The sequence below is a fragment of the Ailuropoda melanoleuca genome, chromosome 2, assembly GCF_002007445.2.
Source record: "Ailuropoda melanoleuca isolate Jingjing chromosome 2, ASM200744v2, whole genome shotgun sequence".
Classification (NCBI taxonomy): domain Eukaryota; kingdom Metazoa; phylum Chordata; class Mammalia; order Carnivora; family Ursidae; genus Ailuropoda; species Ailuropoda melanoleuca.
Window position 1 is genome coordinate 129,180,122 of NC_048219.1, and position 13,306 is coordinate 129,193,427.

A 13,306-nucleotide genomic window follows, 5' to 3' on the forward strand; every position below is an offset into this window, starting at 1 on the left:
TTTACATTGTCAAGTGCTTCTGTGTGATAAAGATTATGAGAGAGGAAAGAGAAATCAACTAATGAAGATGCTAAATTCAGACCTTCAAAAAAAAAAACCTCTATATTACCTACATTTAGAAGAAAAGAGTAAATTATAAAGGAAATAAGTTATTAGATATACAAAATTGCTTTCACAGTATGGCCTGAAAACAAAACTATCTGACCCTAAGTATTTTCACAAATAATCAATTCTGTTAACTTCTTAAAAGGCCATAAGATTCCAAGATATTTAAATACATTCACATGCTAAATTTACCATGTAAGGAAAGTATAACACTATACTTTAAAATGGTTTTAATTTTTTTGTTGTTACTTGACTCTTCATTAACAATAAATCTCACTATGCATATCCTATTTCCTAAGCTTTCCCATTACGATTCTATTAGCGTATGTTAATAGTACTATGTGGTATTATTTTTATTAGAGCATGACACTAAGACTTCAAGCTATTTTTGATAGGGATCTAGTATCCAGAATATATCAACAACTCTTACAACTCAACAATAAAAAGACAAACCAATTTAAAAAGAGCAAAGCATCTAAACAGATATTCTCCAAAGAAGATACATAAATAGCCAATCAGCACTTGAAAAGACGTTCCATATCATTAGGTAAATACAAATCCAAACCACAAACCACAATCTAACACACCACATCTACGAGGGTGTCCATAATCAAGACGACTGGAATAACAAGTGTTGAGAAAGAGGTAAAGAAACTGGAAACTTCACACATTGAAGTTCTTATACATAGAAAACATGGATGAACCTTGAAAGCATTATGTTACATGAAAGAAGCCAGATACAAAGGACACCTACTGTATGGTTCCACTTACAAGAAATGTCCAGAACAGGCAAATCCATAAAGACAATGTAGATTAGTCGTTGCCAGAGGCTAGGTAGAGAGAATGAGGTTCTTTTGAGGGGATAAAAATGTTCTGAAATTAGATGGTGTTGATGGTTATATAACTCTATTCTAACTCTGTGAATATACTAAAAACCCACCAAATTATACACTTAAGAAAAATGACTTGTATATTGAAAATGATAAAGCATTGTTGAAAAAAAGTAAGATGACCTAAATATACTGAAAAATGTCCTGGGATACCTGGGTGGCTCAGTCAAGTGTCTGCCTTAAGCTTGGGTCATGATCCCGGAGTCTTGGGATCGAGTCCCACATAGGGCTCTCTGCTCAGCGGGGAGCCTGCTTCTCCCTCTGCCTGCCGCTCCCCCTGCTTGTGCTGTCTCTCTCTCTCTGGCAAATAAATAAATAAAATCTTTAAAAATTCTCTCTCCTCTGCCCCTCCCCCTCCACTTAACATGTGCTCTCTTAAAAAAAGTCCTGTGCTTATGGATTACAAGACTTAATATTGTTAAGATGACAATAATCAGCAAATTAATTCACAGATTCAATATAATCCATACCAAAATAGGTGGCTTTTTAAGGAGTGTACTTGTGATGAATGCCAAGTATTATACGGGTACACCTGAAACTAATATTATACTGCATGTTAACTGGAATTTAAATAAAAACCTAAAAAAATAAATTTTTAAAAATCAGGTGGCTCTTTTGAAACAGTAACTGACAATTCTAAAATTCATATGGAAATGCAAAGGACCCAGAGTAGCAAAACCAATTTTGGAGAGGAAAAGAAAAAAAAAAAAAGAGATGAAGGACATACACTTTGATTTTATCTATTTTATTTATTTTTTAAAAAGATTTTATTTGACAGAGAGCGAGATGGCAAGAGAGCGAGCACAAGCAGGGTGAGTCGGAGAGGGAGAAACAGGCTTCCCACTGAGCCCGACGTGGGGCTTGATCCCAGGACCCTGGGACCATGACCTGAGCAGAAGGCAGATGCGTAATGACTGAGCCACCCAGGCGCCCCCACTTTTCGATTTTAAAACCTACTACAAAGCTACAGTAATTAAGACTGTGGGGGTGTGTAGGTGGCTCAGTCGGTTAAGTGTCCAACTCTTGGTTTTGACTCAGATTATGATCTCAGGGTCATGAGACTGAGCCCCATGTCAGGCACCATGCTCAGCGGGGAGTCAGCTTGCGAGTCTCTTCCTCTCCCTCTGCCTCTGCTCCTCCCACCACTCTCTTTCTCAAATAAATAAAATCTTAAAAAAAAAAAAAAAAGTATGGTACCAGCATAAGAATAGATCAACGAAACAGAATTGAGAGTCCAGAAGTAAGTCCTCACATTTGTAATCAACTGATTTTCAACAAGGGTGCCAAGATAATTCCAAAGGACAAGAATAATCTTTTCAACAAATAGTGCTGGGGCAGCAACTAGATATCTACATCTGAAAAGAATGAAGTTGGACACTTACCCTCACACCATATACAAAAATTAAGTCATACTTGATCAAACCTCATTCTCTCTAAATGTAAGAACTAGACATAAAATTCATAGAAGAGAAACAGGTATAAATCTTCAAGACTTGGAACTAGGCAATTGTTTCTTAGATAATCTGACACCGATAGCACAAAGCACCAACAGGAATAAAAGATAAATTGGACTTCATAAAAATTAAAAAAAATTAAAGGACACTATCAAGAAAGTGTAAGGCATGGGGTGCCTGGGTGGCACAGCGGTTAAGCGTCTGCCTTCGGCTCAGGGCGTGATCCCGGCGTTATGGGATCGAGGCCCATATCAGGCTCCTCCGCTCTGAGCCTGCTGCTTCCTCTCCCACTCCCCCTGCTTGTGTTCCCTCTCTCGCTGGCTGTCTCTATCTCTATCGAATAAATAAATAAAATCTTTAAAAAAAAAAAAAAAAGAAAGTGTAAGGCTAACCCCCACAGAAAGGGAGGAAACATTTACAAATCATCTATTTGATAAGTCATATCCAAATTTATATAAACAAAAAAAAAGACAACCCAGTTTTTAAAATGGCCAAAGGATCTTAATAGACATTTCTACAAAGAAGAGCTACAAATGGCTAACAAGCACGTGGAAAGATGTTCCACATCACCAGTCACCAGGAACTATATGTTGAAACCATGATGAGAAACCACTAGGATGGCTATAATTAAAACGAGTGTTGATGAGGATGTAGAGAAACTGAAATCTTCATATATAGCTGGTGAGAACACAAAATAGCACAATTGCTTTGGAAATAGTCCAGCGGTTCCTCAAACGTCAGCACAGAGTTACTGTATGACCTGCCACGTCCATTCCTGATTATACACCCAAGAAAACTGGAAACATTACCACACAAAAACTTGTACACAAATGTTCAGAGCAGCATTATTCATGATAGCTAAAATGGAAATAATCTAAATTCAATCAACTGATGAATGGATAAGCAAAAAGTGATAAGTTCATACAGTGGAAAAAAAATAGTCATAAAAAGAAATGAAGTACTACTATATGCTACAGCACGGATGAACCTTGAAAACATGCTAAGCAAGAGGCCAGACAAGGCCACATATTATATGATTCCACTTGTATGAAATGTCAAGAAGAGGCAAATCCTTAGAGGCAGAACGCAGACTCATGGCTGCCAGGGCCTAGAGAGAAAGGGACAGAGGAGTGAATGCTCATGGGCATGGGGTTTCTTTTTGAATGTATTAAAATGTTGTTAAAATTAGACAGTGGTGATGGCTGTACAACTCTGTAGATATACTAAAAGTCACTACGCTGTACCCTTATAAAAGGGTTTTATCATGTGAATTATATCTCAATTTTTAAAATATATACATTTTTAAAATTAGTTACATGGTGGCTTTAAAGAAATACTATGTAACATTTCTTTTCCATAATCTAATAAAAATATACTGTCCTTCTCTATAAAGATATATACCAGAATAATTACTATGTCAGAATATTAAGAGGATACTATCAATACAACTAAAACCAATCTCAGAGTAAATTATTAAGTCACTTTTAAGACGGCCTATCTTCTATCACTCTTACCAATTTTCAAATCATCAGCCAGACTTTCTTTGGTGAGATTTAACAGTTCTTTTCCATCAATGTTATTCATTTTGAAAATACCAACAAGGTCATTTAAACCTTGTGCACAAAGCCACACTGAGACATCATCCTCTGACCAATCTTCAGTAAACTGCTTCGCTTGATCTTCTGTGCTCCTTGCTTTTAAAAACAAACCAACAAACGAAAAGGTAGGTAAAATAACAATGAAGAAAAGCACTTCTTTTATAAATATTCTCACTCAGAATTAAAAAGTAAATTAAATTTCCTTAAATCTGTATTTGGCTACTTTAACATTCTTTTATGAAAAAAAAAACCCAAATAATACTATGTGTAATTACAATATTATTTAATACTATATTAAATACTAGTCTTTTGGAACTTTTTCTTTTCATTCTAGAAAAACAATTTTTTTTTAATTATATAAAACTCATATGTGGGTGCCTGGATGGCTCAGTCAGCTAAGCGTCAGCTCAAGTTTTGACCTCAGGGTCATGAGTTGAAGCCCTGCCTGTATCAGGCTCCATGCTGGACGCAGAGCCTACTTAAAAGCCAAAAACCTCACATCAGCAAAAGTACTCTATTTGCTCTATTATCTGCATATCAGCACCACTACCTGGTTAATTCTGGCAGTAAAAAAAATAAAACTCCTAAATTATGTGTCAACATTGTTTTTGATGAGGCCAAAAATAAAATGAACAAATAAAACTGTGATTTCTATTTTGTTCTCAGGCTGTATTTATCTGAAAAAATAGTATGCAGTTACAAATAAATAGCTTACAAAACTACAGGAGGTATGACATCCATAAACATGCACTGAAAAGCATTCACCAACAGTTTTAACACACACCAACTACTTTAAATACTGGCTTCTCTAAAATTATTTTTAAATTATATTAAATTTGGATGTACACTTTATACTGAGAAAAAGCAAGGTGAATAATTTGCCAAAAAATTATGGAATTTAAAATTTTAATGGTGAATGGGTTGAACTGGGTTAAATATCATGCCCTTACTAACCTTGGCAAGGTGTTTCCAGATCAAATTGCCAGATGTTCACTGTTTTGTCCATTGAACCAGTAGCAAGTAAAAGGGTATTGGGTGCAAAGGCACAACTTGTGACATACCTAGTTAATAAAAACAACTATTATGTATCCTCAGACTAATTTTTTAATTACATTAATGCAAAATGAGGTTAAGTTCAGACCTGGTGTGCTGAGTCAACGTGTGAAGTATACTCTCAGTATTCTGAAAAACAATAAAAACAGCTTTATATTTACTCAGGCAGGAGTGAAGTTACTTGATAAGGGCTCCTCTGACATAAATGGTTTATATGCTGTGTTTTAATAGTATAGTCACAAATGTAAGTTGATACTTTACCAATAAAAAGAGAACAGCATCTATAATAATATCATCAAGTACTTATTTCACTCTTTCTCAATAATTAGCACTGTTGTCTGCTGACCATCTTCCTAGAAATTTTTAGTATAAAAGACCCTTGGCTTTTGCTGATTTATTTGAATTTACTAAAAGTAACCTAAACATCTGTTACATGAAATGATCTGTATTTTTGCTATGACATTTGACTTGTATCCACTGCAGGACCAGTGAATAGAAATTAGTCAGATTCTGAGTACACTTAGCTGGCCCTCTAGCATCTAGACAGATTTATTTTATTAATTTTTAAAAAATGAAGTAAAATTAACATAGTATTATATTAGTTTCAAGTGTACAATTAGTTTTATTTTAACTGAGACTAATATATATTTTATGGAGAGAATTTAATGTTCTAGCTATTCTCGTAAATGTAAAATCTCATGAAAATTTCTTGAGCAACATTCAGGATCCACTTCACGCAGTTTGGGTATTCTTGCCCTTCTCCTGCCAGAGCACTCGGTGATGTGAACTTTCATGTGGAGGGCTAGCTCAGATTCCTTGCTTGACCCACTACACTTTGATGATTTACATCTGTTTCATTTGTTCGTACAGCTACAGCCTGAACTCATTATAAGGCTCCATTCAACATTCTCTATTCTTTCTTGGAGAATATTTTCATCAACCACATCTTCACTATATGTAAAACGTTCATTTTTCTTCATACTTGTGCAACTCTGGTCTTTATTCATATGGGTCTACCAAAAACTCATTTTCCCAAGTCCATTAAATCCTACTCTTCCTCATACTCTCAACCCAGCCAGAACTCCGCCAGCAGCAGGCCACTTTGAGCTATACTCTTTCACAACCCCGGGGTAAACATGCATCTTTGCTGTTATGGAAACCTGGTATAAAAGTTTAAGAATAATCAATTTGAAGTGATTTTTTTTTTTGTACATAGGTGCTCTTTAAATCTGTATTTTCTTTGATCAGATTTAACATCTGTCCACCTTAGACATCTGTCCATCTTAAAAACATTATTAAAATATTTAAGGGCTTGCCCCATAACCTGTACCTTAATCTGCACATCTTAGCATTTCTGAACATGTATATTCTTAGGCACTTGAAAAAAAGTACACATTTTGTTCATCTTACCTAACTAAACTTGAAGTTCAATAGCCTAAAAAACCTAATTTACACAGATCACACACAAAAAATTTTGAAATACTTACAGTATCATATACTATGACAGACTTATCCACTGATCTTTAAAAGAAAAAGAAAATTATGGGTGAGAAGTTCTATAAAAATAAAGTACAACATTTATTAGTATTTTTAAATCATTTATATAACTTTTTTAGAAAAGGCTAAGATATTGATATACAGACATTTATAAGAGATTTTATTTGAGAGAGAGGGAGAGCACGAGCATGTGCACAAGCAGGGGAGGGGCAGAGGGTGAAGCAGACACCCCGCTAAGTAGGGAGCCCGATGCGACGGGGGGCTTGATCCCAGGACCCTGAGCCGAAAGCTGATGCTTAACAGACTGAGCCACAGGTGCCCCTGATATGCAAACATTTAGAATGCAGCCTTTTTGTTTCTATGTATGAAGTTATATTCAAAAAACTACATGCCATATATGAAATTTATCAGAAAATTATAAACTTTAGTAAACAAGGGCATATGCTATTTATACCATCTAGCCATAAACAGAATAAGCATTTATGATGTATAAATAAGACAGAATCCCATATCAAGTTAATAAATCAAAGGGAAAAACCACTACAAGGGAAAGTTATTACAGTTAACCCTTGAATAATGCATGGATTAGGGGCATTAAGCCCCATCCCCACGCAGTTGAAAATCCACATATAACTTTTCACTCCCCAAAAACCTGACTACTACTAAGCCTCCTGTTGATTGGAATCCTTACCAATAACGAGCAGTCGATTAATACATATTTTGTATGTTGTATGTATTCTATACTATTTACAATAAAGCTAGAGAAAATCTTAAAGTCTTAAGAGAAAATACCGTACTGTATCAAAAAAATCTGCATATAAGTAAGTCCACGTGGTTCAAACCTATGTTGTTCAAGGGTCAACAGTACTTGTTCTTTGGTTTTTGTTTCAGACAGCATTGTTATCAATGATATAGCCATGCCTTAATTACTAATCTCTCTCTATACATACACACACACACACACACACACACACACACACACGTGCATGTACACATCCTGTGACTCATTTTTGAAAATTATAATTCCAAACTTGATATGAATCTACATGGTTTCTTTTAATGGTATAAAAATTAAACACAGCCATCTGGGATTATTCTAGTGGTGAAAAAGATCATCAAACAAAGAAAAATGCAATCGTATAACAAAGTACTTAACAACAGATACATTTTTCTCCATAATATCTTTCCTCTTTAAAAATAGTCTTTATGCCACCATGATACATGTTGCAAGGTGAGAAAACACAATACAAGTGTTACTACTGTCTGTACAACTTTAATAATATTTGTACTTATTAAAAGGTGGCTGATAACAGTCCAACCTTAGGGGTCCTAGCTCCTGGAGGGCTTAAAATTCCTTGTTTAGTAGATTATCCAGTGTAGGTGGTGGATTTTGACTGCAGAAGCTTTATTATAAGTTCAAAACAGAAATTACACTTTAAATGTTCAAATGCGAAATAAAATACAAGAAAATGGGAAGCATATGAATGCATTCTGGATGTCAAAAAACAGTTATAGCATTAAATGTTAAAATTCCAGCCAAAAAACACTGAGAAATAATAATAGCAGCTAACAGTATTTGACTATGTATATATATGCCAAACATAGTTTGTGGCTACTCTTATTAGTCCTAAATTCCTCAAGGTACAAGGTATGATTACTCAAATATATAAAATTCTTAGGGAAAACTACTACTTTTGAGCATCCTAAAAAAGAAAAAAGGAAATTCCACTTTCTGAGACCACAACTGGTGCAATTAAAATTAACTCATCCTGGGGCACCTGGATGTCTCAGTCAGTTGAGCATCTGACTCTTGGTTTTGGCTCAGGTCACAATCTAATGGGTAGTGGGATCGAGCCCCACATTGGGCTCTGTGCTCAGCATGGAATCTGCTTGAAAGTTTCTCTCCCCCTGCCCCTCCTCCTGTTTTCTCTTGCTCGCTCTCTCTCAAATGAATAAATCTTAAAAAAAAAAAAAAAACCACACCAAAAATCAAAAACAAACCCTAACTCATCCTAATAATTTATCACTTGAAGAGCTGGATCATCATTACTAATCTTTATGAGCACTGTATCCTGGGAAGACAGAAATTAGGGCAACAAGCAAGAGTCCACTATGGAAATAGCAAGCAAAAAGGCCAAAAACAAACTAGAATAAAAAAAGCACCTAAGAAATTTAGACAATCTTGTAGTCAATAGATAGCCAGCCATGAAGGCAATGGAATAGGTTCACTTGTTATGAGGTATAAAAGTGAATTTGAGAAACAAAAGGCCAAACATGAAGAACTCTTAAGAGTCTAATGAATCCAAGCAAAAAGAATGGAAATTATAAACAGAGACCTGTGAACTTTGGGAGATAAAAAAGACTGTCAACTCAACTCCTACAGTCTTTACTTTGGTCACGGGATGCAAAGAAAGATACAACAGGCTTTGATAACCGATTAGATCTGGGGGAAAGAAATTAGGATTAGGGAAAAAGAATAGTTTTCAATATTTGAGATTTGAGTTTGAAAGACCAGAAGAATAATAGAGCCACTGTACACACAAAATAAAATACTTTGAAACTACTCAAACAATATACAACTTCAAAATACTCCCTAAATTGAACCTGAACCAATACGACACAATAAGTCCAACTGTTTGGCACCCCTGGTTATACATTTCCTGCCTGCGTTATGTAAATCTTACCCCAACTTTTCAGTACCCACATTCCACCACAACCTGCCCTGTCACTCTAACCCCGTGTCTCCTTACAAAGGAGGCATGAGTATTCAAGCCTTTTGATACTCCATTTCTTCAGTTTTGTGGCACTCTAAAAACTCAGCTCATTCAAGACTACAAGACAAATATGTCAATTATATCTAGATGGATACTGGGTGAGAACACCACATATAGTAATGTGGTTGATATGGAAGAGCATATATTGGGATGCCTGGGTGGCTCAGTCGGTTAGGTGTCTGCCTTCAGCTCGGGTCATGACCCCTGGGTCCTGGGATCTAGTCCCGTGTCCGGCTCCTTGCTCAGCAGGGAGCCTGCTTCTCTCTCTGCCTGCTGCTTCTCCCTCTGCCTGTTGTTCTCCCGATTGTGTGCTCTCTAACAAATAAATGAATATTTTTTTAAAAATGGAAGAATATATAATCATAGACTCATGGGAGATCTGTGACATTATAGTGACATTGTACAGCCACCCATATCAGAAATACCTAAAGCATTTCAATCTAAACTAGCTTTATACAATGGCCAAAAAGCTAATCAAATGAATTACCAACATTTCTTTATGGCAAGTGTGTTGCTAAGGTTTAAAGATTTATTTTGCACTTAAGCATTTTTATTTTAAATATATTTACCTATGTTTCTTCTCATTCAGAAAGTATTTGCAGTCTCTCACAAAGATGTAGCAAAAACAAGGTAAAAATTATGTGAGGAGACTGGAGAGGAAGAGAATACAAAGATGAGGTGGGCAAGAGAAATGAAGGTTAAGATTTAGTGTCCAAGGGGCGCCTGGGTGGCCCAGTTGGTTGAGTGTTGGACTCTTGATTTTGGCTCAGGTCACAGACTCACGAGTTGTGGGACTGAGCCCCATGTTGGGCTCTGCACTCAGTGCAGAGTGGGCTTGTACCTTTCCCTCTCTTCCTCCACCGCCCCCCGCTCGCACTCACTCACTCTCTCTCAAATAAATAAAATCTTTAAAAAAAATTCAGTGTCTAAAATATGCATCATAAAATCCAGTCCACCCTGCTACAGGAGGGCTGTAACTTTGGTTCTGAGCTTCTTCAACAGCAATTCAAAAAAGAAAACATGATCTGTCAACACAATTTAAGATAGAAACACAAACCCAAAGTTGGAGAAAAGACATCAGTTCCCCAGACTGAGACCTGAAAGAACTATTTCCCCCAAGGGCTTTATAGAGAGGATGCTATGACAGAAAGTCCTCAACAACTCTGAATGAACATGGTAAATTTCAAGCAGGTGTTTTATAATGCACCCTCTTAGGTCAATGGCTGAAACTCAGAAAAAGCAGAAATCAGAAAATGTCCAATGTTCTGGATTACAGAAAAAAATAATATATATAATATTTAATAATCATGTATTTAACAATTATTATGCCCCCTAAATTATAAATGCTTTGCCTGCATTTTCTTTTTTCTTTAAGATTTTATTTATTTATTTGACAGAGAGACAGCCAGCAAGAGAGGGAACACAAGCAGGGCGAGTGGGAGAGGAAGAAGCGGGCTCGATCCCAGGACACTGATCACGCCCTGAGCCAAAGGCAGATGCTTAAAGACTAAGTCACCCAGGCACCCCATGCATTTTCTTATTTAAGCTTCATAACAATCTTACGAGGAACGTGTTATTATTTTCCTCATTTTATAATTCAGAAAAGTGAAGCTGAGATAAGATATGGAATTCGAATTTACTAAAGGTCACACAGCTAGGAAGCGGCAGGGCTGGGATGAAAACTCAGTTCTTTGTGATCCTAAAACCCAAGTTTCTGCATTTTACACTTCCTAGATCATCCCCCATGAATGTATTAAAATTAAAATAGATTCATAATGGGGACACACCCTGACAGTTTTAGCCTAAAAACATATAAAGCAGATGGCACAGCTATTTAAATTTCACTAAAGCTTTCACAAGACATCTAATTTCAAGCAATGCAACATCTAATAACCCTCCATGATAAACAGCATCATGCACTTTCAGGCTACTAAAGGAACTGACCTGTTCTACAGGATTATGAACAATGTTGTAAGGAGATGGGGGGAAAAGATAATTTGAGTTTTGGGAATGTGATCCACGCCACCCAAGAGCAGGTGGGCAAGTCAGCTGCAGATCTACAGTCATGTCACCCAGTCTGCCTGTCTCATAGTTCTCTCTCATTGGTTTCTGACTCAAGAAGAAAAGAGGATGTTATTTATCGAACTCTTAAAACTCTAACAATGATGGGCATTTTAAAACTGGTTTCCAAGGAACCCTAACTACTAGAACTGAGGATTTATGGAAAGAGGCAGTTATTTGAATTGTGAAGACTGATCTTTCCTGCCTGAATAGAAGCTGATATATATAATGTTCATTTTATCTGGTTGATCAAGAGAAGTAGGATGGAACACAAGACAAATTCTGCCAAGGAGCTAGAGGAAAATAATCAGAGGAGAGATGCAGAGAAAGATGGAGGGAAGAAGTACCTACATATTTCGCTCCATCATGTGTGATGCCATCATAGCTCTGAGAGCTAATGGAACGTGTGAAGCAGATATGAGAACCCATGTATCTTTTGCTAGCCCAGATATTGAAGAGATTTAAAAAAACAAAACAATTCACTTATTTTCCCTAAGAAAATATGTTATGTTAACATGCACTGGTTTCTTGTTTTAATGAATTAAAAAATATTTTAGAATTTTCTCAGTTTTATTTTCAGTAAATAACGATATATAGAACTCATATAAGCAAAAGCTCCTTGAGGTCTTCAATAACTTTTAAGAACGTCAAAGAATCCTAAGACCAAAACATGAGAACCACTGACCTAAATCATGGTTCAATTTCTGCACCTCACCTTTAGCACCCACCTCCTGTACCTAGGCAACGCATACGAAAATTGCTTTAAAAGTGTCATTCTCCTAAATCTATACAAAGTTATAACAACATCGTAGGTCTCTATCATCTCTACACTATTTTTCCAGCCTCAATTCCCCTCACTCCTCTTTACATTTATCATACATTTTAATCCACTCAAGAATTTCCTGCCTCCTGGAATCCCCCTTCTGTTTCCCAATCCTCCCATAGCTGCATATTCCAAGATGCCTTTTACATGGTCACCCCATATCTATGCCCTATACATCTTCCTTAGCACACCTGACCTATAATCCTATTCTGTTGTCAATTCACTTTTCTATGTAGCCACTTGTATTCAAATATCTTTTATCCTACTCACTTTTTTCCCACTGTCTCCCTCTTTAGCATATGTATTCATTCCACCTTACCAATAACTTTTAGTTGCAAATGGAATATATCATTGACCAATTAACTTGTTCTTTACCTACTCATGGAAGTAGTGTTTAAAACATATCTCCCAATTTCCCTAAAAAACTAAATGTTTATATTTCATCATCTTACATTTCCAACTCATTCACTTGCCTCTATATTTATCCAAATGAATTAAGAATATTCAGAAAAAATATATGAATGTGACATAGAGTGATACCATATACCAAAAAGTATGTAATAATGTAAAATTCCATTTATCCACAATGACTGGAAAAGGCACATTTTATAGTTAACATGTTAATTAAGATTGACATATATACAAGCTCATAAGGAATTACAATGCTATAAAATAGTATTTATAAATAACGAATAGTTTTTATAACACAAAAAACTATACTAAGTTTCACTTAATGCTTCTTTCATGATTCAGAAGGCAAAGATATGTCAGATCTTGCGATGAACGTCAGGATAGAGAATTAAAACATCTTCAAGGGCACACTGTGTTATACTTCCTTTTCTATGCCATAATGCAATTGGCAGAGACCTGGGCACATAAGAGTCATAAATACTTGCTGAATATCATATCATCATTTTGTCACTTAACCTCTTAAGAGTGAAATGCACAATATATCCCCCAAAACAAAAGAAGGAAATCCAACTCTGTTTAAACTTTCACTGACTTCAATTCTAGGTCAAAAGAGAATTACTATACATGCTTTTTGATGACG

At 35.9% G+C, this 13,306-nt stretch overlaps 1 protein-coding gene across 6 annotated transcripts in view; it reads right to left on the reverse strand.

Annotated features, from left to right (window-relative positions):
- Positions 1-13,306, reverse strand: part of WDSUB1 (WD repeat, sterile alpha motif and U-box domain containing 1) — a 41,984-nt gene that overhangs the window by 15,039 nt on the left and 13,639 nt on the right. For all 6 annotated transcript variants that reach the window (XM_034643407.1, XM_002925276.4, XM_034643409.1 and 3 more), the window contains 4 exons: positions 6,588-6,621; positions 5,189-5,229; positions 5,002-5,108; positions 3,964-4,143 (listed from right to left, as the gene is read on the reverse strand). In XM_034643407.1, the coding sequence (XP_034499298.1) occupies positions 3,964-4,143; positions 5,002-5,108; positions 5,189-5,229; positions 6,588-6,621 (362 nt within the window). The remainder of the gene's footprint in view (positions 1-3,963; positions 4,144-5,001; positions 5,109-5,188; positions 5,230-6,587; positions 6,622-13,306) is intronic.